Source organism: Ammospiza nelsoni, chromosome 5 (genome assembly GCF_027579445.1).
Source record: "Ammospiza nelsoni isolate bAmmNel1 chromosome 5, bAmmNel1.pri, whole genome shotgun sequence".
Classification (NCBI taxonomy): domain Eukaryota; kingdom Metazoa; phylum Chordata; class Aves; order Passeriformes; family Passerellidae; genus Ammospiza; species Ammospiza nelsoni.
The window spans coordinates 13,819,198-13,846,362 of NC_080637.1; the positions used below are offsets into that span (position 1 = coordinate 13,819,198).

The 27,165-nt window shown below is 39.4% G+C and overlaps 1 protein-coding gene across 7 annotated transcripts in view; it reads right to left on the minus strand.

The window, feature by feature from the left end:
- Positions 1-27,165, minus strand: part of SRPK2 (SRSF protein kinase 2) — a 128,178-nt gene that overhangs the window by 71,159 nt on the left and 29,854 nt on the right. The window contains exon 2 of one of the 7 annotated variants that reach the window (XM_059471685.1): positions 13,251-13,314. The exons of 5 other annotated variants lie outside the window; for them this stretch is intronic. In XM_059471685.1, the coding sequence (XP_059327668.1) occupies positions 13,251-13,288 (38 nt within the window). In that variant the 5' untranslated portion in view covers positions 13,289-13,314. Of the gene's footprint in view, positions 1-13,250; positions 13,453-27,165 lie in introns of those variants that run through there. One more of the 7 variants, XM_059471684.1, reaches the window with a different exon arrangement.

Below are 27,165 nucleotides of genomic sequence, written 5' to 3' on the forward strand. Positions count from 1 at the left end.
TCCTACCTAGTTAATGATTCAATCCCAACAAATCACCTCCACTGACATTTTGTTGACATCACCCATAACCGCTACAAAACAGCAATTTAAATCCTCCAATCTGGCACAAGGAAAGCAATCTGTATTTCACCAGTTATAACAGTTTCTACTACATTCCACAAAATAACATTTTAATTAAAAGCAGACTTTTGCATTGCTATGGAATTATGGGATTGAATACTAGCAACAAATGTGCCAAAATATAATTAGAAAGAAACTTGAAAACTCCCAATCTTCTCTTATATTTTAAATTAGAAAACTCTGATTTTCAGCTCTGGAGGATCTGATTTAAAAAGCATTAAATTACTTGGGAACAAAAGATAAAATTAGATGTATAATGCTCATGGCTTTGGGACAAAAGGTCAACTATGCTCTTAAGCAATTCCACCTGTAAAACAGTGTGTAAACAAATAGTAGCTTCCTGTAATACCTTATATTTGCTGTACTTCACAGAATCATAAACTCACAGAATTGTTTGGGTTGGAAGGGACACTAAAGCTCATCCAGTTCAACTCCCCTACCATGGGCAAAGAGGACACTTCTGACTGGGAGGGACTGCTCTGTGCCCAGCCCAGTCTGGCCTTGAACTCTTCCAAAGAAGGACCATGAGGATGGTGAAGGGTCTGGAGGGGAAACCACATGAGGAGAGGCTGAGGTCACTTGGTTTGGCCACTCTGGAGGAGACTGAGGGGAGACCTCACTGCAGTCTTCAACTTCCTCAAGAGGGGAAACTGGGGCAGGTACTGATCTCTTCACTCTTGTGACCACTGACAGGACTAGAGGGAATGGCCGGAAGGTGCGTCAGGGGAAGTTTAAACTGGCCATCAGGAAAGGATTCTTCCCCCAGAGGGTGCTTGGGCTCTGAACAGGCTCCCCAGGGCAGTGATCACAGCACCAGCCTGGCAGAGCTCAAGAAGTGTTTGGACAGTGCTCTCAGGCACATGGGGTGACTCTTGGTGTGTCCTGTGCAGGACCAGGAGTTGGACTCAATGATCCTGATGGGTCCCTTCCAACTCAGCATTTTCTAAGATTCTATGATAATAAATTTCTCCTCCAATCAATTAAACTACTCACAAGAATTCATTTACAGATTGCAGCAAGCACAATACAAATCACCAAGGTTTACATTTCAATAAAAATAGCTGTAGCCCACTAATTATTGTAATGTGCCTATCCTAACAAACACACAATGGCTATGCATTTTACAAGTAAAGTGCACTAGTATCTAAAGCATCTCTAAGCATGGAAAGGAAGGTTATCAGGAGGAAACAATATGGATTCAACAAGAGGAAACCATGTGTGACCAATCTGATTCCCTCCTACAGTGACATGTCTGGCTTGGGATGGTAAAAAGGAGAGACAAGAAGAATGAAGGCTGGAGTGGGAGCTAAAGGGAAAGCTGTACAATAAATCTCCCACTGTATTATTTCCACACAGAACCCCACTGCAACTGAATCTCAGATTACTTTCTGCAGGCAACACTACACACACATGAACTATTAGTTGTGAACAAAACAAGGTCTCAGAAGAAGTTTAGAGAACCAAGAAGTTGTTACTCTCAGAAGCTTTCAGGAGTTAAGGAAGATAGGTTTTTTTCATCTGACTCCTACATGTTTAGACCAATGGAGCAGGGTGATGAAAAACCACATGAATACCTAGCAAAGCTTTCTAAAGAAGAAAAGCAACATTTAGAAGGAGGAATAAAAGCTACAACCAAAACCCAGGATAGTCTTAATCTAAACGCTCTTGCCATAGAGAATCCAGTGGAAACCTGGCAGAAGCCTTGAAAGACAGATCTTAAAGCAGCTCACACCTGTCCACGGGAAAGATCTGACAAGAACTATTTGCAGTAAAGGGCAAGAGTCCTCAGATACGATACAGAATGAGCTGGAAACAAACTGCACCGCCCAAGAAGCTAATACAGTAGTGTAGTACACACATTATTTTTTTTTAAGTTGTATTTTAGGTATAGTATTTTTATCCTCCAAATTTTATGTCTGTGATTGAGGTACTCTCTAAGCATTCAGTATTTGGCTGCAGTCAAGGCTGAGACTTGGGCTGAATACCCTTCTTTCAGTCTCAGAAAAAAAGGAACATTAGGTCTTTTACACAACAGCTGAAAAAGCAGGGGAAAAAACCAGAAAAAAAATGCTGTGCCTGTGATTTCAGGAGAGAGTTGCGTGGGGTTTTTTGGGTGTTGTTTTTTGAATTTTAAGGGGGGTTTTTTTAGTACAGTACTTGCTAGACAGGCAGACTCGAAAACATCAGCAAAATAGCTGCTTGTTGCACTTTGTTTCTACTCTGCTCAAGCAAACGAGCTCTGTTTATATGTTTTGTGTAAATAAACAGCACTGCACATATACACACAAACACTCCCAACCTTCAAATCATATATTTCACTTCCTGAGAAGAACAACTTGGCAAAGTCTCAAGTATTAGCTATCTCCTGGGCTCTGAGAGTAGAAGTAATACATGCCAGGTTTTCTGAATGCTGATGTCAGATAGCCAGATATTGACTAACACACATTGTGGCTCTGTGTCTTTTGCCTGCTCAGCTACCTTGCAAAGGAACTGAACAGTATCTCGATGTCTGCAACTCAGATTAACAACTGGCCTTCCAGTCCACCTCAGAGACATAGCCTTGTTTAGAATGAGAGTAATGCGATGCTTTTTGCCTTTTTTAAAGTGGCACTTTTTGACCACTATTACCAGCCACCTCCTTTCTGGACCAGACCACAGAGCATAGGATGTGAGACAGTTTATGGTTCAGAGGTGTTTACTATTACTATGCATCCCTGTGTTACCTCAAATGGATTCTGTGACAAGCACAGATACCAGGCCAGCAGAGGAAGGAGCACTGCTTGGTTTTGGTCATGCCTGAACTTTGCCTTCATTAGAGGTATGAGCTTGACACATCCAGCACTGAACGTCTGAAGCACAGAGTATGCATCTAACACATGGTAAGAATATACATCACTCTTCCTTTCCAGAAACATAGGTCTAAAAACTAAATAGAGTTACACAACAGACAAAACTCTGTAATATCTAACTTCCAGGAGACTGAGAAGGAGTAGCAAAGCACTGGTGCATTTCATATCCTCAGCTAATTTCAATCTCTTGGATGCCCATATCAGATGACCAAGAATGCAAACAGACCTAGATCCACTTTTGACAGGTGGTACTAGGTCCCTGGGAGACCAGTGTTAGGTTATCTGATTGAATAGAAACAGATCCAGCAAAGATCAGAAGCAAAACAACAGGTCAAACCTAACATCCTCAAGAGCAAAAATGGAGCATGTGAATCAGCTACTCCCACGACTATCAATTAGACCATACTCCCCCAGTGTAAAACCTACCAAGATGAGTCAAAACTCTTCCAAAAAAACACCCTGAAAACTAAAGGTTATTGCCTTAAGGGGTATGGGACTTATTATGGGATGTAGGGAGAAAGAACATTTTGGGATTGTGTAAAACTTACCACAGTACTGTGAGAATAAGCAAAATGCCATGAAATGTTCAGGGGAAGGTACTAGACATGAAGGAAGACTGGCATAGAAGTGCTAAGGGAGAAATAAGTAAGAGAAAATAGCAGGCAAGAAGGATAAATGGGGCAGGTCCAGTACAAATAAGCATCTGGTCCTTGCACCTGTCCGTGATCATGACAGTCCATCCCATACTGTCACTAAAACCCTATACCTGTCTTCTTTGTGGATACATTTTCTATTTTGAGTGTGTGAACTCAAGCCAATTTCAAATCAGACTGGCCAGTAAATAAGGTCCAAGTACCAGCAACTCAAGTGAGAATATGAATCTTGAGGGCTCATGCGTTTAAGAGCTACAAACTACTTAAAGAATTTAAAATTGGCTAAGAGAGAACACAGAGTTTTGTGTGCGAGTTTCTGTGAAAATTCCACCAGTGGACTTCCACTGTGAGGAGTTGGAAAGGAGGAAAACAACAAGGCTGTCCATGCAGTTCTTGCCTCAATGCTCTGTGTCTATGTGGGTGCCAATAAAAGGTCTGGTTTGAGTCTCTGCTGCCCTGCACAGTCAGCTGTGGATACATTTTCTGCATGTGAGTGTGTGCATGCACACACACCTGTGGGGAGGCCATGCTCCTCACTGCCTGGCCCTGGGGACACAGCACTCACCAACTCAGCTACAACAGGAGATACTGCCCTGGGACACAGCACCCTGCACTCACCAACTCAGCTACAACAGGAGATACTGCCCTGGGACACAGCACCCTGCACTCACCAACTCAGCTACAACAGGAGATATTGCCCTGGGACACAGCATCCTGCACTCACCAACTCAGCTACAACAGGAGATACTGCCCTGGGACACAGCATCCTGCACTCACCAACTCAGCTACAACAGGAGATACTGCCCTGGGACACAGCATCCTGCACTCACCAACTCAGCTACAACAGGAGATATTGCCCTGGGACACAGCATCCTGCACTCCTATTCAGCTACAGGAGATATTGCCCTGGGACACAGAGCCCTCCATGTCTGGCTACCTCTAACAACTGGCAGGGCTAGAAGAACACATACCTTTAGCAAGTTTCTTAGCAAAGCTATCAGTAACACTTTGAAGGTGAAGTGTCTAAATCTGCCTTAGGGTTTGACTTTGGGGTAGTCTTTAAGACTTTTAGTTGCAGACTGTTTAAGCTGTCCTGGCATCTGTTGGAACACACTCCATGCAGTTCTGCTAAGGCATTTTTTAAAGCCCTGAGTATTAAAATGATAGTAAAAAAAATGCATTGGCATTCTCGGACACTGTCCTGCTTCAACTGGATGACTTCTGGTTCTTTTAATAGCCCTTGAAATTCCTATGTGCTAAACACATTTGAAAAGAATCTTGACCAGTTCTTTCCTTTATGTTTTCTTTCCAAGCCAGGATTCATTTAACCGAAAAGTAACATAAATAAAGCAGACATACAGGTGAAACAAAGTACATAGAAATAAAACTATAGAAATATATTCAATAAGATTGCCTTGGAGAAACCTGTGAAGAGATTTCCATAAAGAACAACACCACTTTAAATATTAATGGTCTGCACAAAAAATCCCATGTAGTCACTGACAGCACACTGCAGTTGAGGTGCCCAAGGAATAGGATCTAAGCTAATTCATTGTGTCAGTAATCCACTCACAAATATCAAGAGTTCTTGAGAGAAAGAGGAAGAGTTTTTCCTTGACCACCAATAATGTCTCTGTAAGTTCATTCTTTTACTTTAGTTCTGGAACATAAGCATTCTGAGGATGGCTGTATCTCTCTTTATTTGGCTTTCTAGACTAATACTCTGAAACATTAATTACCTGGAAAAGAGCCGAGTGAGATTTTAAAGTCCATGAAGACTGGTTGTACTCTTATTTACAACAGAATGAAAGCTTTTAATTGATAAAAATGTACTTCAGAATCACTATGGCTGATGATCTTTTTCATACCTTAGGGAAGTCTTGGTCCAAAGCTGTATTAGTCTTCTTGGAAGCTGGCACTTGTCATAGCTGAGGCACACAGCAGCAGTGGAAATTCCTGATTCTTGTCACATATGAAACAGGAGCTGTCAGAAAGGCTTTGCACTGTCACACTGGGGATGACAAAGCACCACTCAGAGGAAACCACCACACGTGGTCTCCTAAGGGTAAGGTAATCCTTTTATAGAAGGATTCATAAAGAGCAGAGCTAATGCCAAACATCTTCCATTCTAGTTCATGGCATGAAATAAACAGAGGTGGATGGTGTCTGGTATGTGGGCACAGCAGGAACTGAACGCTTCTGTGGACAGTGCCTGCAGCAGCTGAAGACAACAATGAGAATCTGTAGGTCCTGGTGCTGGATAGAGAATAACAGAAGAGCTGTCCACTGAAACCCACAGAAATGTCAAACACCTTTCCATCTGCACCAAAAAAAAAACGCAAAACAAAAAAACCCACAAACACCTGCTGGGTATTTTCTGACACAGCAGTTGCAAGAGAAAATAATGCTGTCTCTTTATAGTAGTATCAATGACAAAAATAACACTCCCAGTTTCTGCCAGAACTAGTAAAAGTTAAGCTTTGACAACACAGGACAGAAATGAAGTTTAATAAGAGTTTCTGCTGCAATTATATGACCTTCTTTGCCCACAGAAAAGACAAACACTATCACCACACACAGCAGAACTGAACCACAGAAGGATGAGCCTTTGCCTTCTTAGAAAGGCTGCGACCACCCCGCTAGATTTGGGGCACAGGAAGTTGCTTCAGGAAAACAAAGCAATGAATTCTTAAAAGGCTTCATGTTACTCCAAATAAGAAGTAGGTTCAAGAAATACTCCTTTCCATGGAATTAGACTGCACCAAGCTTGGGGAAAACAAGTCTGGAAGACCAACCAGCCCAACACTACATTACAAATGTTTCACAACTCTCAAGAGAAGAAAATACCAATTTATGGTACTTATTAGCAGATATCAAGACAAAATTACGACACTTTTATTAATACAGAGAGGTTATTTAAAGTGCCTTCATTAAACACAATGGTCAAAACTTCATACAAATAGAACATCTACATGAGATGTGGTTCTGGTTTTGAACATTGTCCAGTCAGGAAAAAGAAGCAATCAACCAGCTGACCTAAAGCTATAACCAGACAAGGAAAGCTCTGTAGATATATTTTGGTGAAGAACACAGGCAGAGCTTGGAGCTGCACACATTTCTTTGGTAACTGAAGCTTTAAAGACTAAAGAGAGAGAAAGGGAATGAAGCAGAAAAAAAAGGAAATCACAGTTCACTATCCATCTATGCACAAATATCAGCATGAGTTTGGCAGGCATCCTAGGTGAGATAAATTTCATCTGTTTTTAAGGTAACAGTGACTGCTTAGATTTTGTCAGAGATCACCCAAGACTAAAGGTGAGTTTTGAAGAAAATAGAGAAGCACCTAAGGCAGATACTGGTTCAGGAGTGTAAAATTCCTGAAGAAATAACTAGTAAAAGACCTTCTGGTCACAACACCCTTTGGACAGAAAAGCTATTTTTCAGTCCACTGGAAAGTTTAGATATCCTCCAAATTGTACAGCAGGATTCACATAAAGTCAAAAGCTGAGAGATGGCACAATTTCCTGATAATATGCATATAAAACAAAATATGCAACAAAATGGAATGCTTAAATCTGCATGCACTTGTTTAATATGTTCTTAGCATCCCTCAGTAACTACATCAATTCTGGATCAGTGAAAACACATGTATCACCACACAGTAAACTCACTGAATCATATTAATATCTAAACATTTTATTATTAATTTTTAAGTATATAATATGAATATACATACAATATGAATACACAGAAAACCACAGATTAGTTTATCCTGTAACACACTACAGCAACTACAGAAATGAAAGCTTTGGGCATAAATACACATTGTTTTATGCAATCTATCAGGTAACATTCCTTTACCATCCACCTAGGGGCTGGAGTGGACATTTTAGTGAAGGCATGACCGAGACAGTGATTAGGCAAAATGTTTCAGGTCATGAAACAGACTAAACCTGCAATACAAAATGCTTTGCTTAAAATTATCCATTACTTTTTCCCCAGACATTTTACCTGGGATAGAACTGGAATACCTTAGAAAGTATATTGTGCAAGTCATGGTTTTCCAGTCTTTTACATACCTTTTGTTTCAGCCATTCAATAACTGTGTTCAAACCACCACTGGATTGCTTGAGTTAGTTTCCAGTGAATAGTTCTCATATAGGAAAACCTGATACAACACCCCACAACTTTCCATCTCTCCCTTTCACAAAATTCTCTCATTTTAGTTCCAACAGGAACTGACAAAATCTGAGGTTTTACTTTTCAGAAGGTGTATTAGAAATTTCCCTATAATAAATACCTCACAAATACCTGCATGATGAAAAGTTGCTAATAATTTTTAAAAAATTATTGAAGAAAAAAATTAAGTAGTGCACAGGCCATCTGAGTAGTAGGGATACTAAGTATATATTTCACTTGTAATTTTTTTACCTATAGCAGAAATACCAGACAGAATAAAGCGAGCAGAAAATATATTTATAGCAGAAATAAACTGAGTCTATCCCTGGAAAGCAAAATACACTTAAAATTCTTAATCTTTTCAAAGCCTACTGATAGAGGCACTACCAGTTTTAAAAAAAAAAAAGTACAGTGTCCCCTAAAAATATCACCTCAACATGCTCCACAAGTGGCTGCTTCTATATAAGCTATTTCCATTTTTTCCTACACAAGGACAATGGCATGTTGCAACATTCCTTGCCTCCACATCCCTTTCATATTTCACTTTAAAGCCTCACATGCTAAAACAAGTGAGACTGTGGAACCTTTAATATGAAAGCCACACAAAACATAGGATTTATTTTGGTCCAGAACTGGCAATCTAAAATTAAGCACCTAGTGTAAGAGAGCTCTACAGGTACATTGTCACCCAACAGAGCTGGTGTGGACTAAAGTGCCTCCCTGGACAAACAGCTTAGGGCCCACACTCAGCTAGGGTGATTTTCTTTCTACTTCTGAGATAAAATACAACAAACAGAATAAGCTTGTAATTTTGGGGGGGAAAGGGGGGACGAAATATATATTGGTCACTGTTACCATTTATTAAAAAAATCAGAAAAGTTATAGCTGTATGACCACTAAAACTAGATTTGAACTGTCCTGCAATGGAAGATGTACAAAATTTCTTTTATCCTACTAAAAAGAACCAGTAGAAAAAAAAAAACAGAAAAAGAGATAAAGAAAATACAGTATTTTGAAAATGTGTTTTAAAGTTACTGGAACTGATAAAATAGTTGCATTATTCTGATAGCTATTTTTTTCCAGTGTAAGTTACATAAATAATAGAATCATTATCTTATAATGTCCTGTTATCTAACAATTATTCCAAACCATTTATCTGACATACAGCAATATCAGCTTACACATCATGTTGTTAGCTGATGGTTCTACTTTTAAACATTACTTCTATATTTATTACAAGTTACACTTCTACCTTAAAAGTAGTAGCATCCATGACTAAATTTAAAAAAGAAATACACACACACAAAAACAGAATAAAAAAAATCACTGATGTTCCGAAACCCGGAGGAATCTTTCAACATCATAACTTGTTTCACAATGCCTCCTCTAAAAACTAGCATCAGGTCTGTCAGAAAAGGAAGAAGACAGTACTCAGCCTCCATCTTTTTCCTTCTTTCTCATTATTTCAGATTTCTTCCTCCTTTACTTTATCCCTGAATGCCTCCCTGGCATGACCTGATGAACAAACTATGTAAAAGCAGTGAGAAATGCATTAATTTGCTCTGCAAAGATAAATTACAAAGATAGAGGGGTATACATACCCCAAGGCTTAAAAGAAAACCCAACAAAAAGCCAAAGCAAAACCACCATTATTCCTTAAAACTTGCCTGCGCCACCTGACATCAAATACATCCACACAGATTAACACAAACTTGTCATTTGAATTATCTTCCCTTTACTGCTATTCATGAAACCCCCCAAAATGATGAAAATTGAATTATGCACATACCAGCTACCTACTTTAAGACTATTCATGAGTGGCTGCTATTATTTTTTTCAAAAAACACTGAAGCAGAAACTCATTTCAAAGAAACATGCATATGCAGCATTTGTATGAAGAGAGAAAAAGAGCAGGTCAGACACTTCAGACTGATCAGGCCTTGCTAATAACCTTTATGAGAAAATGCTCCATGGTAAAACTACACTACTGACACAAATTTAGAATCCAAAATCAGAGCTGAAGAAATAACAAGTTCTTTGTCCTAAATGTGAAAAAGAAAAGTACTACATACAGGAAGTCTTAAGTCTTAAGAGTATCAAGTCATCCAGGTGAAAGAATTAACTTTCCTCAAAAAGAAACAGAAACTTGCCAAGAGTTCCACACAGCCCCTAAAAAGGGGGGGAAATCTGTGCAGCTGAAAGCATTCCTTATACTGCAGATGAGAAGAGTGCACAACTCATACACCAGAAATAAAAGTATTTTTATTTTCCTGGAGGGCTCCTGGAAGACCATCCCATCTCCATCTGGGGGCTGCTACCTGCTCCCTCAGGACATTTGGAGCAGTAACCTCATGCAGCCCCCGGGGAAACACTAAGAACATGTTTAATTACTACTCATTAGATAAGGAAACCAGGTGAGTGTCACATCGTAAGCACGCTGTAGGAAAACATATCAAACACATCCATGGTCTCCTTCAGGCCCAGCATCCAAACAAATCAATTCAGCACAGCAGCTGCAGTGCGTTACCTGATCCCCACCCACGTGCACGCTCACATCCCCAGTTACCTGGGTTACCTTATCAACAAGGAACAGGACTTTGGCCCAGGGCAGCATTAACTACCTGGAAATTCAGGACATAGAGACTCTGCCTGATTGTGTCTGCTCAGGAAATATCCCATAGCATGCCAAAACACAAGTATCTTAATCTCATCACCTCAATTCTGCAACTTCAGTTCTTCTAGGGAGAAGGTAAGTGGAAAGGAAGGATGAATCTTTGAAAAATGTCTCAGGTTTGTATTAATTTACTTTTCAAGGCTGCCAAACATCTCAGAGGTTCCTCAACAAAAAGGTTCAACTTTCTTGCTAATGTATTCTAAAAGGTTCTTAAATTCATAACAAACAACTATCCTAAGAGAACGCTGCAGGATTTCTAAAATGCTGAGCCTCCATAACAGCAAAACCATCCATTATATCCCAGCTTTCTTCTCATCAGTAAGATGTGACAGCATGATGAACTTGCCAAATGAGCAGGAAAACCTACAAACACTGAACTGTCTTGTAAAAACAAAGACCAGCCAAAGAAGGAGGCAAGTAATGGGCTTCTCTCTCCTTCCTCCTGTATTCCCATTTCATCAGGCTCTGTAAATGCACAGAGCACCTCCTCTCCCCTCCCCTCTGGCTATGCAAGCGCTGTCTAGCAGCCTCTGCTAGCGTGGAAAACAAGCAACAAGCCATGGACTCTTTCAGATCTTCACACAGCATTCCCACACGGAGAACTCAAGCTTCACAAGAAGCACAACCACTAGGAGCAAGGATTAAAACCAGCAATAAATAAATAGGCAAGAATTCATTCCCTTTCTGTAATTTTCAAGAACATGAATATTCTCATGTCTGTATGGCATAAACACACATTGCACTTCTTCTACAGAGCAGATTAGGCCAGTTTAACAGTACAGACACTCAATATTATAATTATTTCTTTTTAAAAAATCTTATATATTCATTTTCAAAGAGCCTTGAAAGGAACTGGCAGCTAATAGGATAGACAGCACTGTTTCATAACAGCTTGCAAAAAAATTCAGTCTATTTTTAGATGGGTGAAAAGAATGTGGTTATTTAAAAAAAAAAAAAAAACAAAAACCCTCCTATGAAATAAAGATGTTTTCATTTATAACTGACCATGCAGCTGATATGTTAAACCAATCTCCAGGTGAACAGTACCATATATTTAAATCCTCAAAATAAATTTGTGTGCATATACAACAGCCACATTTTAATCTTTATTGCGAGATAACACATCATGCTGTTTAAAAAATCTTACTTTTTAATGAATCTCATTCAAATGAATCTCAGACAAATGCATCTTTTTCTAATTGTGTTAAGATCTTTTTAAAGGACCTCTTCATCTAGGACTACCATTAGTACAACCATGAGCATGTTCTGCTCAAAACCAGACTGATCAGATGTCGGGTGCTGCATAACACTCATATTGCTAAAATAATAAGTATCCGTATTATACGCCAAATTCCCACACGCAATGCCAACGTAAGTCTTTCCAAAAATCAAGTTAACACCTGTTTCCTTTACTATTTTCACTCCATCATCCTCCCTGTTACCACCACCATTTTAAATCTTGTATTTAAAAATTTTAGGCATAAGAGTGGGATAAAGGTTAAAAAATAAACACTTGCATTTTCTCTTCTCATTCTTAATTTTGTACAAGTAAATACTAAAATCTCTCTCAAAGCTCTTCTTATATATCTCCATTTTGGAAAGGTGACTTAACATCCCATTCCCCCCCACCATTTTCTGAATCTCTTATTGCTGGTATTTTGTTATAACCACAGCTGGTGAAAGACAATGCAGTTTGCTTCTACATATCATACCTAAATATACTTATAAATCAAAATAAATTGCTCATTTTGGTTTTTCAAACCACCCATGCCACACAGCACTCGTTCATTTTGAAAGATGTCTTTTAGTCTGTTTCCTTAAGATAGCATTTAGTGCCTTATCATGTCTCTCTGTGCTAAGCCATTCAATAAAATAAACTTCAGCTCATCATTTCAGCCGAACACAGTTTGAGAGCTTAAAATTAACAATATTTTTTTGCCAACATCCAATATTAAAATGGTGAAATGGAACACTGAGAGGGTCTTTTGCATACAGCCAAAATGTTTATTGTAAATAATGGAGGGGAAATGGTATTATGTTTCTCTAAACAAGCAGTTTCAAAACCAAAAATGCCCTAAAATGCAGCTGCAAGCAAAACAGAAGTGAGCAGGGCTGGTTTATTTAAAATCAACAAAATAATCACCAGGAGGCTATTCCACGTCAGAACACTTAAATGTACATTTAGTACCTTGAAGTATTTCCCTAAAAATGAAAGAGCTACTTGAAATAGCACTAATCTGATTGACAGATAAAATAATTGCTTTAAAAACACTTCTGAGTCATTTTGTCCTTACCTGCAGGCATGAACCATTACTGCATGCAGCGACTGCTCCATTTCCTAGCACAGACTTGAACGGGGATCACATCTATCTTACAGAATGTGACTAATAGGGGGGATTTGCGATTCCTGAGCTACTTTCCAAAGGACACTCCCTTTTCCACATACCCGGGCACGAAGCGCTCGGCCAAGTTCTATTTGCTACCGATGCTCAGGGGCAGGAGCAGCGCGGGGTCTGCGCGGCGCCGCTCGCCCGCCTGACAGGCGCGGGGTCTGCACCAGCCAGCCCCGCCGCGATCCGCATGCTGCAGCCCGCCGGGCTCCGGGCACGGCCGGCCGCCCGCAACCGCGGCCAGAAGGCACAAAGCTGGGCCGGGAGGGCAGGCTGGGTGGGCACGGTGCGAGATCCAGCATGCAGCACACGCGGACAATGCCAGCAGCCCCGCGGAGGCAGAGGGAGAAGCCCCGCGTTCATGCGGACGGGGATGCGGCCGTACCTTTCTGGAGAGGACGACTTCTCAGAGTTAACTGACATCAGCAGCTCAGTCTTCTGCTTGATTTCTGGAAAAATCAGAAAACGTTCACCACCGACGCCTCCTGCCCTCGCCTTCCGGAGGTCTCCCTTCCCTGCGCCCTTTTGTCCGCCGGAGGCCCGGGACGCGGCGCTGTGCGAGGCCGCCCAGCCGCGCTCGGAGGGCCGGGCCCGCGCACATGACCGCGCACGGCGGGCGGAACCATCGCCGAGCGGGGGGCGCCGCTCCGCGCCCGAGCCCGCGGGGGCAGCGCGGGGGCCGCGCCACCGCTGCCGCCGGCGGGGGGGACGCGGGGGGTGCCCGCCGAGGGAGAAAACCCCGAAACAAAAGATTCCCGGCACGGATCGTCCTCCCGGGTAGCGTGCTAGGAGGTACTGCACACCCGCCAAAGCCTCCAGATCTAAAGCCCTGAAAAATATGGCTCTTTGAATCATTTTTGTCACAAAAAGCGAGGTATCAAATCACTACTTTCACACACGGGTAAGAAACCAGACGTGGAAAACGCTAGGCACACCTGGATTTTTGTTTTTAGTGGTCTGCCTCTAATGCCCCCAAATACACTTTGAAAAGTAATATTTTCTTTTTATTTTCTTTTTTTTTTTTAACACCTAGTGATTCCCCCAGAGGGTGGCTGGGCTCTGAACAGGCTCCCCAGGGCAGCGGTCACAGCTCCAGCCTCACACAGCTCAAGAAGCGTTCGGACAACGCTCTCAGGCACATGGGGTGACTCTGGGGAATGGGGCCATGCATGGCCAGGAGCTGGGCTTGACAATCCAGGGGGGTTCCTTCCCACTGAGCACATTCTGTGATGCTGTGATCACCAGGCCAGCACCTGTAAGGCCTGGGCTGGTCCCTCGTTCCCAAATGCTGGCAGCACACCCTGGCACGGACACCCGGCGCGCTGTCACCAAGGGGAGATGCACCCTGCCACCGCTTCACAAGATCCAGATAAGCAGAACAGACACTGCTGAAAAGTGAATTCACCAGGTGCTCTGGAGTCGAGGTTTGTGATCCAAAAAAACCCAAAAGAACAAAGGGATGTGAGCCTCATTTTAAGACCATATCCTCGCTGGAGACCGTAGTGCCACCTGTGGTAATACTGGTAAGATCTGAGCAACACTATGTCCACTTGTGAACTGCCACAGTAAACCTGAACTGTTTGGGATTAACCATTCCACAGTGGAAGACCTCCAATCTGACTTTTCTTCCTCTCTTCATACATATCTCAGGTACAAAGCCACTGAAATTTGTGAAAACATAAGAAGAAAAGCTGTGTAATTTGATTGATAATTGTTTTTTCAACCACAGTTACAAAAGTATTATTACTATCTGAATGATAACTCTCATGTTCTGGTGGAAGGCTTGCAAGCTAGCAAGTGATCATCACCTTTTTAAGCATATGCCACTTGTTCTTCCCAAAACATACTGATCAGAAGAACATCCAACAAGTATCTCAGTTCTCACATCCAAAGCAGACACTTCTTGGATCTTTGAAAACATATCTGTGAAATGTCATTATGTTCACAGCTGGCTCCACTACATGACTGCAAGTACCATAAAAAACTTCTTTTACTGTTGTCCATCCCAGGCAGCAAGTGGTCCTACAGTCACAGCTACTGGGATACTTCTCTGCACACCCAGACACACATCCCAATGCAGGGATGAACTGAAGTTAATTTCTCTACCACAGAGCCCTGACACCGACTGACTATAAATATAGTCCTCAACTTCAAAGTCCAATAAATTTTTAATTCCTTCTGAAGATGCTTATAAATTAAAATTGATTACATAAACAGATATTAAAAAGGCAGGATTTCATAGCAAAACAAAATCCCCAGAGTTTGGAAGGAAGTGATCAAATTATTTATTCCATAACTAAGCCTCCACATAGGCTTTGCAATGGATGTCCAGAGATTATAATACTAAGTACACCACAAGATGCTAAAAATAAATCCAAGATATAAGTTATTTCACCACGAACTTTGAGTCCCTGGATTCTCTATAAGATGTACAGACATTTCTCCATGATGGTATTAAACCACATAATTTAATTTTACTTCTAGTAACCAAGTGACAACAAAGACTTATTCAATATAGCTGCAAGAAGAATTTCAATAAAATGAGACCTCATAGGAAAAAAAAATTCCAATGTCTTAATGAGCATTCTACTCCACAATTAGAGAACACTCATCACAAGGTTTGGGGGTTTTTCTTTCCTGTTTCTCTTCCGTCAATTTGAAATATTTTCTTATTTTGGATTAACCAATCTTCTGTCTCTGCTACCTGAGATTTTTTCAAGTGGACCCCTTTTGCTCATTTTTAAAAGCAAATCTGTACCGTTACATATCCATATGGCACCAGCAAACTCAAGCTGATACCATCACTATCACTCCTCATACAAAACTGATTGTGGGAATATTACCAAAATACGACACATGAGTTTTACACTAAGTGCCTTTAGGCCATAAGAGAATAACGGCTGCAGAAACAGCAATGTTCTCATTTGTTTATTTTGATTATTTATAAATTACATATCCAGAATTCTGGGATAATTTACAGAATTTATTAGAAATTATTTAGAATATTAGAATTTATTTAGAATTATATCCCAAGTCCAAATAACACAACAGAAAAATCCCTTCACACTGCAGCTGCCACAGCACCATTCTATCGGCCTTTGAGTCTAGAAGAATGCAAATTATAGCAGTATTTGTTGAACTCAAAGTAACAGAAAAAGAAAAGAGAAGAAAAAGGAAAGTTTTACAATTGAACAGGTCTTCCTGGAGGTTTCTTGGTTCAAGACCCCCCAACCTAACACAGCACTAACATTTCCACTTTACCTCAAGTACAGTGCCACAAAGGCAAAGGCTGGGCTGTTCAGGACCTGCACCTCTTACAGATTCAAGGAACCACACCTTTAAAAGGTTTCATGAGTAGATTCAATAACTGTACTGATCAGCACCCAGAGGTACAGGGAACTTCTGCTGAGTGAGCAACCATTTACATCCTGACTGAGGAGTTTTGGGTTGTCCTAATTTCTGAGGCCACAAAAAAGTTAGCACTCTATATAGAACCACATCCAGAACAGATCATAACACTGACTGAATAAAAGCTGAAGATGAATGAAAATTAGAGCTTGCACATCTCAAAGCAGCAGTTAATGCAGTAAATTTTTTCGGCTACAAAATACCAATAAATTCAGGTATGGGGTAGTATTGTTGTCACCAACTCCTCAGTCATTGCATGCACTTCATCAGCCCACTTTGAGTCATTTTGCACTGTGCACAGATCAAGTGGCAGAAAACTGGCTCTCAGCCAATGCCTGAGAGAAGCAGATACACTAAGTCTCTAAAGCCATACTATTCAAGCTGTGATTGAATGAAAACAAAAACCAGAAAGGCTCTACACTGCCCAAAATGGCTTCCTAATCATCATGACTGTTGTTCTTTCAAACCAAAGCAGAGCCGAAACTAACCAAAATTTCTTTTTCTTAGCCTAGATGTTTGCCTCTTCTGATACATTCAAGTGGAAATTGTGTGTTAAGACCTAGAGAAAAAGGCATCAGATGAAGTTAAAGCAAGAAGGCATTTGCTAAGCCAAAAAATAAAAAGACCAGAGTCTTGGAAAAATGGAGAGGAGAGTCCTAGAAAGAGATGCTGGCGGTTTCTGAACTCACAGAGGATTTGTCGGAGAGCATCATATCAAAAGCTCCGAGCAACCTGAAGTTTCCATACCAAATTTAGAACAAACCACCTCAGAAATAATAAGGGAAGAAACTCTCCACACAAGATGAAGAAGAGAAATTCTGTTATTTCAGCAGTGTGAAAGAAGAACAAAAGAAAATTATGTGGGAACTAGGGATATCTACATAATCTGGAAAAAAGAAGAGAGGAGCAGAATTAGCCTGGAGTTTTGTTTATTTGTTCTGTCAATTAAAAAGAAATACACAAGAACTCTCCACAATAAAAGAAAATAAAAAATCCTAGCAGCTGTTTAGGCACAGATGGGGAAGTGTGGACAAGGTATATGGCACTGCACAAACTGTTCCCTGTGACATATGGGTAGATATCAGAGTCACCACGATCTCAAAGTCAACTGACAGAAGTCACTGTTTCACTAAAAATTTATTCATGTCTACCGCAAACAGATTATCTTGATGGTCTACAACATGTTCATCAGTCAAGATTAAAATATCTTAATGACAGTGCATGTATTAAATTTATCCAGGGCAGAGATCCACTGTTGCAGAACTCAACTAATACAGCTTCTTCCTCCCACCACCCCCGTGTCTTTTGGGAGCAAAGAAGAGACAAAGTAGCATCTAAACATAAATACCTTCAATTTTTTGCAATGTAGACCATGCCATACAAGTTTCCATATACCCTTTTTAAAATAAATATTATACTAAACAGATGCGAGTTAAATATACTTCATTTTTAATTACTAGGTAGGCTCGTCCACCCATTTTGTTAGTCAAATCAGATCATAAACTAGCAGGTTTAGTGCTTTTCTTCCATTTTCTGTGTGGTGTATGTTAGGACACAAGCTTGAGGTGCTTTTAATGTTTCTCCTACGCTATCTTTAAACATGGACTTCCTTATCAATATCCATCCTAGTATATTCTCCACTGAATTTTCCATCCTTGCATCACAATTACAGCTGCTTGGATCTTACAATTTGCCTATAAAACCCTAATCCTACTGCAAGTTGACTACTTCCAGTATTACTCTTAAAAGAAATAGTCCTGCCTCCCAAATGAATCTATGAAGACAGATCTGAAACTATTAAACAAATCAAATTAATCAAACTGCCTATTCTAAGTAATTTTTCAGCCTTGAAGTCATAAAGTGCACTAGAAACCTTGGTATCAGTAATGTGATTTTATGTGGACAGATCTATGTTTGAGCTTTGGATAATTGTGCAAGTGACATGCTAAACAGCACAAAAGGCAATAAATTTAAATTCTCCCAATGAGGCACTGGGCCCTAGACAAAATGAGACAGCTTTGCACACAACTTGAGAAATTCACTGCTTTATATGTTTTAGATCACGTACTTTTAAAATAAATAGTTCCAAAAGACTGCTAGAATCACAGGCTGTGTGATGAAAATGGGATTCAAAATGGCACAAACACAGAGCAAGCCTAAATTTGATAAGCATATGAATACTAAATGAGGTAGTATTGAAGCATAAAGAGTATAACTGCCCTAAAATAAAATCTTCTCCCAGATGTTAGTAAGATTTTGAAATGATGAAAAAAAAATAGAAGGTTTATGGACTTCTTCAGGTCTCTCATGCGTAACATTCACATCAATACTGAGACACAAGCCAGCAACTGCCTCACTGAAGAATAAGTGACAGAAAAAACAGCTGTTTACGATCTCCTCTTGAGGAGATTACATTAATATTCTTAGTATTTTTCCTCTTCAATATGTTAAATAGTATTTCTGCTCAGAGCATGAGGAAATTAGAACTTTTAAGGTTATGCCATACTTGTAATATTAAAATCACCATTTTAAGAAACTCTTTACTTCCAAATGATAAAGCAAACTCTCTCCTTTCCTAAAGAAATGTATTAGAAAAAGTCAGTAATATTGAAATGCATTTTAATTTTTAACCATTTTTGTAAGAGTTGTGTTTTAGTTACTGCGCTGAATGTACAGAATGCTTTGAAAACAACACTTCCTTGTCTCACACACAAGTTCTAGAGACCAGATAACAGATACAAAGGGAAGTTTTTCCTCTCTACACTACACAAGTTCAACTACAGCTCAGTCCCACTCATGCTCAGCTCAGCAGACAATATCTAGAGTCAAGACCTAATGACGGAAAAAAAAATACAGAATTTTTTTTTAAGTCTTTCATTTTCTCTTGCATAAAGGGGAAGATGGATTTACTCAGTATCTACAGCTACATTCAATGGACTTCATGTTAATAGTACACACTCTTTTGGGGTTTTTGAGAAACTATATGTTGCATCTAATCTTCTCCTAGTGATCTGAGCCACTGCCTTTTACATTTCTGATAAGACTTAAAAGTACTAGAACCATATGCTCAGGTATTTTAAAAAACACATTCATAGTAATATCTTTGTTGTCCTTCTAAACAGTTTTCCACACATGAGCTGTGGTTGAAAAATAATACTTCACAAAATATTCTGAGGAAAATATCTTCCTTGAAAATGGCTGCTAGTCCCACCCAGTACTAACTTTTGGTTAGTACCCAGAAGTTAAGTCTACCCTAATTCTTAAAGCCAGGCATCCTTCACATGCAGATGACACTGCCAGTTGCTTAGCAGAGTTCTCCTTAACAGAAATAGAGGCCAAAGCTGCTCTGAAAAACAGTACATAGCTTAAATGGTAGTTGTTGCCTTACTTTTGCAGAAGAAAATGGAAGACTATCTACTGAAAACTTACAAAAAATGGTATTTCATTCAAGAAAAATTACAACAGCAGTATTATTTTTACAACTTCATTTCACTGAACCTTCACCATGAGGAGGACACTGAAAAACACAGAATACACAGAGGAGTGAAACGTGGCAGGAAGGAAGCACACACTGCAGATCACAAGAGTGAAAACAAGCTTGAGAACAAGCTTGTTTCTACTTCTCCAAAAAGGAAAAACGGAATGCAAAATGCACAGAAGAATTTGCCTTTTACTTGTTTAAATAATTAGTTTCCAAATATATAAATATACATAATTGATGTAAGTTAGACCTCTGAAGAATTTTTAATGCAGTCAGATTATATATTAATAATTTTGAAGGAAGTTTGTAGATAAATTTGAGGAAGCATTAGATATTTCAGAAAAAAAGCATTATTACATGCTACAATTACTCAATAAATGGCCCATTATGAACATAGGGAAGCAGAATTATTTATGTTTAACTAGTTAAACATAACTATTAATTGGAATTTCTTTTAGTCATTCACATAACATAACTAAGCCTGGTTGACATGATCTGGTACTTGATCTATTAACAGACTGTAATATTCCTTAATAAAGTGTTTACTGAAACACAAAGGTGACAATAAGAGGAATTCTTCATTCTCACAGTTCTGCTGGGTCTGGCAGCATTTGCTGTACCAGATGTATGCCCAGCACCACGTTGCTTTTCCCTCCTTCCTCCCATCTCAGGCCAATAAACAACTCTGACCAAAGTTTCTTTGAAAATCCATGCTTTTACAAAAAGCCATTCTGCAAAGAAAAAAAAATTCTTCATTTTGCATAACTGTTTGTCAGATTAAGTACCAGGAAGCACACCAAAGAAAGCACTCTTCACCCCAAATGTATCTGTGGTAGTTACTTCCTAATTACTGATGTATTGAACTTTATTATTTATACATGTTTAAGGTTTATGAGAACAGTTTTGTTTGGAGGGGACAGGGACAGAGTTGAGAGCATTTCCTAGAGCTGCCAGAAAACAGAAAGCTTATTCCTACAAGTTTATTAATTTTAGGGGAAAAAGAACAAACAACCCAAGCCAAAATATTCTTAAGTATGTTAAAGGATATCCTTTGTCCTTTTAAAATCAGCTGCCAATTGCTTCCTATTACTAGGCAAAAAACCATACTTCCATACAGAAATAGCTGAACACAAGGTAGCTAAAGACAGAGTGAATAAAAAACTTATTACTCTGTTAGATAAAACACAGTAAGTAATTTGCTATATTTCCAAATCTTGTCTAGAGGCAAGTGCTTTGCCAAGCATACATGGACAGCTTTTCTGCTGAAGCTGAAAAAAATTCAAGTTCCAGCCAAATAATCAGTGTTAGACACCCTCAAACTACAGAATTTCTAATATCTTCACTATCTTAACTCAATGGACAGAGTGAATGATTTCTGACTTCTAATCCAAAATATTTCTATTTTATTCCCTTTATATTCTTGAGTACAATTATTACTGTGTTAGGATCCTTCTGATAATAGCATTTTCTTTCAGGTCTATAATTGGCCTGAATGTGTTAAGTGCTGTTCAAATTTTCAACTGCTATTATTTTTCCATCATTGTTATGTGCTTTATTTTCAAAATTCAAGGAGAAAAAATTGCTCTAATGTAGCAGATTGACAATTCCAGTTTTAAAGGAAAAACAGGTTTCTATTCATCCAAACTGAGTCAAGCATATGTTACCTTATAAAGACTAAAGCAGTGACTCATAGAACCTTGCACACACTGATTCCTCCCTCTCCTAGGAGATGAAGCTACATGATTTACCCAAAAGGATTAAATGAGGTCACAGTTATTGAATACATATTATAACCTTAAACTTCAGGTTAGAATTTCTTCTTAGTCTTATTTTTCAGAACCATTCACTGTTCTAAAAAGCCTTATATTTTTACTTTTCCTAACAAAATTTACAGATAGAAATCCTTACAGTAGAAATGTTTTTAAATTGAGATATTTAGCACATTTGCTGTATGCTTTTCAATATGTTTTTATATTGTGATTATTATCACAGTATCTACACAACTGATTTTTCCAAATATTCTTGCAAGCTTTTTGACATTTCTTATCCAACACATCATCAGGCTCTTATACTCCTTGAATTTTCAGATGCAAAGACATTCTCAGCCCTGTTCCTCTAGGACATGGGAAGGACTTGTTTCACCTTTTCCTGGGTTCATAAGAGTACACACAGTTCTCAGAAAAAGCTCCATCAAAAAATCACATCATTCCAAGCCCAAAGCAAGCTAAAAATCTTTCCACTTTAGCAGTGATTTGTGCCCCACTGGGACATGGGCCCATATGGTGATCAGCTTACCTGAAGTCTAAGTCTTGAGGAACACTGGACAGGTTACAGAGTTATCTCTGTCAAAATTCACATAAAATGTTTCATATTGTTTATAACAGAGACAAGGGGCAGAATAGGGAAACAAAAAGTGTTTTGCATGAAGGAATAAGAGCAAGAGAAGCATCCTCAGCAGCCATTAAAAGTGCCAAAATCAAGATATTGATGCCAGCTGTACCATGGCACACTCACCAAGTAACATCATATACTCCTGGCTTTACCTCTAGTTCCTACATTTGGACACAGTACAACTCCTGTGTAAATAAGGCTGACCATGTCCACTCAGCAGTACAGGCTCAAACCAGGAAGGATTTGTCTCACAGCAAATATTAAACAATATTAAACAAACCTCGAAATTCTCTATCTGAGCAGTCAGCCACCCTTCAAGTATGTTCTTTGCAGTTTGTTCCTTGTTGAAAATACAACTGAAGGGCCAATGCAAGCTCTGAAATCCTGCTCGAGCCTGTCAGACCAACATCAATTACTGCAAAAGAAGGCTTTGGATCTGTGGCACCTGCACACACCTTTGCTATCTCGGAGGTAAAGCACACAACTGGCAGAAGAAATTCAACATGAAAGCACCACCACTTCCCAGCCACTGGAGATGCAGGAGCAGTGACTGCAGCCATCCCTGCCTCTGGCACGTGCATGTGCCCTCCTGCTGCCAGCACCACACTGACAGCAAGAAAACCCTGAGACACTGCCTGGAAGGAAATCACTGTCTGCTGTAACACACACCCCCAGTAACAGATAAAGCTGCAGTGATCACACCTGGGAACAAAGACAATTCTCTGTTAACACAGCATCATTTTATTACCTTAGATTTTTTCGTTAAATAAATGGATCTACCTATTCTTAAATTACATCTTGATCAAGTTTAATCTTTTGGAAACAGTATCGTCAGTAAAGCTGTAACACAGAAAAATTAAATTTCAGAATTATTACTGGAGATAAAACTGTAACGAGATAAAATTGTAACGATGACAAATTTTAAATACGCATGCAGTGCCCACAAAAGGAGGGACCATCTAATTATATTGCAAGTGTTTTTCTCACACATACCATCTTCACTCTTTAATTGCCAATGCTCTGGATTTACATAGCAACATGAACATACTGGGGATTTTTCTACTGGGCTTCTCTGGAGTGCAATGGACATAGCAGTAACACAGGAAAATATTTCCTTAAACAAAAACCCCACACTGATAACTTGGCACTCAGCCAGCTGACACTTCCCGTTTTTAAGGAACGGAAATACCTTTCATTCTTCAGATGCCTGTCTTTGTGAAGTCTGACTGTAATTACCACATAATACATATATATCCTGAATATCTGTAATTGGAAATATTGGAAAGGACATACTACATTCACAAAAGTGGAAAGAGAAAATGTGTGGTGTTTCCAGGTAAAGGAATGCTATGAAAGCTTTCTAGTCCTGAAGGACTTCTATTAGGAATATTTTTAACGTTATACATAAAATATACAACATGCATGCAAATACATGTCAAAATATCCCCTTGCTTTGTTTTTGCTCTCTTCTTCAAAGAAAATGGATTATTTAAAAAAAATTATACCAATGCAAAAACAATAAATGAGTGAAGTGGAATCTGGAGAAGTATCTATAAATTCTTCTGTAAGATGTGAGATTTTTAAAAATCTGATCAGAAGAAAATTCTGGCTACTAAGGACAAAATATTTTTATAGGAAAGAACAGAGTTGAAAGCAATCCCAATAAGGGAGGTATTTACATAAAACAGAGGTTTGTCCAGACCTGATGAGATCTGATCCTGCAATTAGTAAAGCTATTTAGGTCTATGCTGCTTGCCTTTTTTCCTGTTGTTCATTAATATCTCATCTACACTGTATCATAATCAGCCACTGCTGATGTAAAATTACAAGTGTTCTTGGCTGGCCTGCAAAACTACCTCTTAAACAATAAGACTTTCAAGGTTGGTTTTTTTTAGCTCTGCTTTTTTTCTTTTCACACCCTCTCCTCTTCTCCATCTGACTTCCCCATCACTTATTCAGCAATCATATGAGAAACCTGCTATTGTCTTGCCTAAAAAGCTGGCTACAAATAGTTTCTTCTGTAGTGAAGACACAGCGATGTAGGTGGCGAGAAATCACCCCGTGCTCTTCGAGCGTGTGCTGATGTCACTGTGGTACCTCCATCCTCTCCAGGACTGCATGGTGCAGCTTTGATTGCAGGGTGTGCTGGCGGCGCAGGACATCAGCCAGCCTGTCCCCAGCCTTCTCCTCCCTGCAATCTTTGTCCCAGCCCATGGCAGCAGTGCCACCTGCCCAAACTGATGGCTGGCATCTCCAAACCAGGCACTCAGGGCTTCTACACGTGCCCGTCTTTTCTGGGAATCTCTGCTGCTCAGAGGGACCCCGACATGTGTTAAAAGTCTCTTTTCCCAGCCCGGCAGTTGAAGGAGGAGTCAGAATTCTTCAGCTGTAGTTTTCAAGGTTGTTTATTTTCCTGTTTTCTGTAACATCCTGAGATCTGTTCAGCAGGTCAGTCCAAGGCACACTGACCGCCCTCAGAGGCGGTGCTGTCTTTTATACTAAAAACTACATGTACATTATTTACAATAACTTCCCAGTACCTATCACCTATGTTAGACAGTATGCTCCTACCTTAAACCAACCCAAAAGTGCCAGCATCACACAGAACATGGATGCTAGGAAGAAGAAGAAAGAAGGACAAAACATGCCCAAATTCCTCCCTCTTGGGACCCCAAATCTCCATTGTAAAAATCTTAAAATTCTACTTTTCAACCTGTGATAAACTAACTACTATTCTACTTAAACCCTCCTGACTTGCAATTCTTCATACAAAGGTGGTAATTTGCTCCATGGGTCAAAATCAAAGTGGCAGGTGTCTTGGGCAGGGGCTGGAGCCATCCAGGACAATGGATGCCAGAGGGATGTCCTGGCAAGACAGGTCTTCAACAGCACAGTCCTAAGTTTGGCAGTGGTTAGAGCAACATTTAAACAATATACAATGCTGTAAGGGCTGCCAACAGTGTCAGTTACGTCTTTCATAAAAATAAAACCCTATTGAACTAAAAGAAACCGTTTTAGAAACTGATCAGTGCAGATAATCACAAATACATCAAAAGGAAAAAGAAAATGGGAAGACAGATTGGCAGATAACACTCTACCTCCTATTTTAGATTTTGCTGAGGACTCAGAGCAAGGGTTCAACCTTACCGCATTTCCCTTTATATAAAACACAGGTGAACAAACTGAAAACCTTGTTGAATAAAATAAAATAACCTGATGAAAGAGCATGATAAGTTGTACTATCTGAATTCTCTTCCAGTTTCACTATCCTATTCACCATTCCCTAAAGTATCTAAGTTTACAGTCACAGATGATACATGCTTGAAAATCAGATTATTCAAGTTTCAACAGGACTGGCAGGTCTAGCCCAGACAAACCTCACCAATGATCATCCTGGCTCCCATACAAGGAAGGAAACATATTTCAAAGATTATGTATGTTTAAGTGCCACTACTACTTCAACTTATCTTTGGGAAACATGGAATGTGACTACATTTATATCACCTTTATTTGCTCCTGGTATTTAACACCCATAAGGAGAAATTATGAATAAGCATCATAAGAAAAGACCATATAACAAATTGACTCTAAATAGTGTGATTTTCCTAAGTTATGAGAATCACCAGTATAGCTTCAAATGTTAATTAGAAGGAAAAGAAATGTTAACATGAAGGAAAAGTTGGGAAAATGGGCAGAAATCACTGAGAGCAGAGAAAGAGTGAAGCAATAGAAAAATACAGCAAAATTTCTGGAAGAAAGAGAAGGAACATTGACAGAGAAAAGGTATATTGCCAAGGCAAATATAGACAGCTGAAGACAGTAGACAAAGAAAGATGAGAAAGCTCAGGAGAGTGTAGGAAGAAAACCAAACTGAAAAAGATGAGGACTAAAACTTGCAAGGGAAAACACTAAATGCAGCAAATGTGTTCAAGTGAGCTGATGTGAGGTTGTTAGGGAGAAGGACAACAAGAGCATTTTGAATATTTTAGGGAGGACTGATGTGAGCTTTCCTATCCAGTGTCTAGAGGGTACCCCAGAATATGCACTGGAAAATAACATTGCTTTCCACCCAAAAGGACATAACAGCAAGGACATTACCACTCTGCCCCCATGGCTGCACTGCTGCTTCTACTCAAACAAGCACCCAAGCAATGACAAGAAAAGCTGAGGCATGGCAGATCTGCAAGTTGCACCTATCATCTTACATTTAAAACCATGTTTTGGAGATGTCTATACACTGGAAAATATGGTATCTTGAGTACAAAATGTATTTAGAGAACCTGCAGCATCTAATTTTTTACATTCAAAATTCAGCTTTTGCCCATTGTGAATAAGGCAGTATAAGAACATCATGGAAACAAGAAGTAAAACATACATTTAAAAATTGGATCTTCTTCAGAGTTTTGATTAGTTACTCTTCGTGCTTATTATATAGAAGACTAGGGAAAAGAACTTGCTTTTTTTACTTTTTAAATATGCAACACCCACAAATTGCTACGTTAAAGTTGGAAAAACTTCCCAGCAAAATGAGTCAGCAAACCATTCCTCCAACAAGAATAAAGAAAGGGCAAGACTTAACATTGCCCTGGTTTATTTTTACTTAGAAATATCATTAGGAAAAAATGATTGAAAGTGATAAAATATTCAGACTTCATCCCTCTAAGATAATTATTACAATTATTTCATCCCTCTGTTAATATCCTTGAGAAAGCACACAAGGGAGCTAGATAAAGAAAAGGCCACATCCAGAAGAAGTGTAAATTAAATTATTTTATGTTAAGCTTGTGTATGTCCAACAGTCCTCTTAAAAATCTAGCTGGAACAGTTGCAAAAGCTACTAAACCCAGCATTTGTAGGTGTATAAATCTCTAGCACACTGTCAAGATCATTAAGGATATCAGCATTATTTTTAAGAAGGAAAAAATGGCTTTCCTACAATTCTACTTGTTCCACTGGCTGAACAGGCACAATGAGAATTCTCAACCACTGACTTTTAGACAGATTAAACAAATTCTGCCTA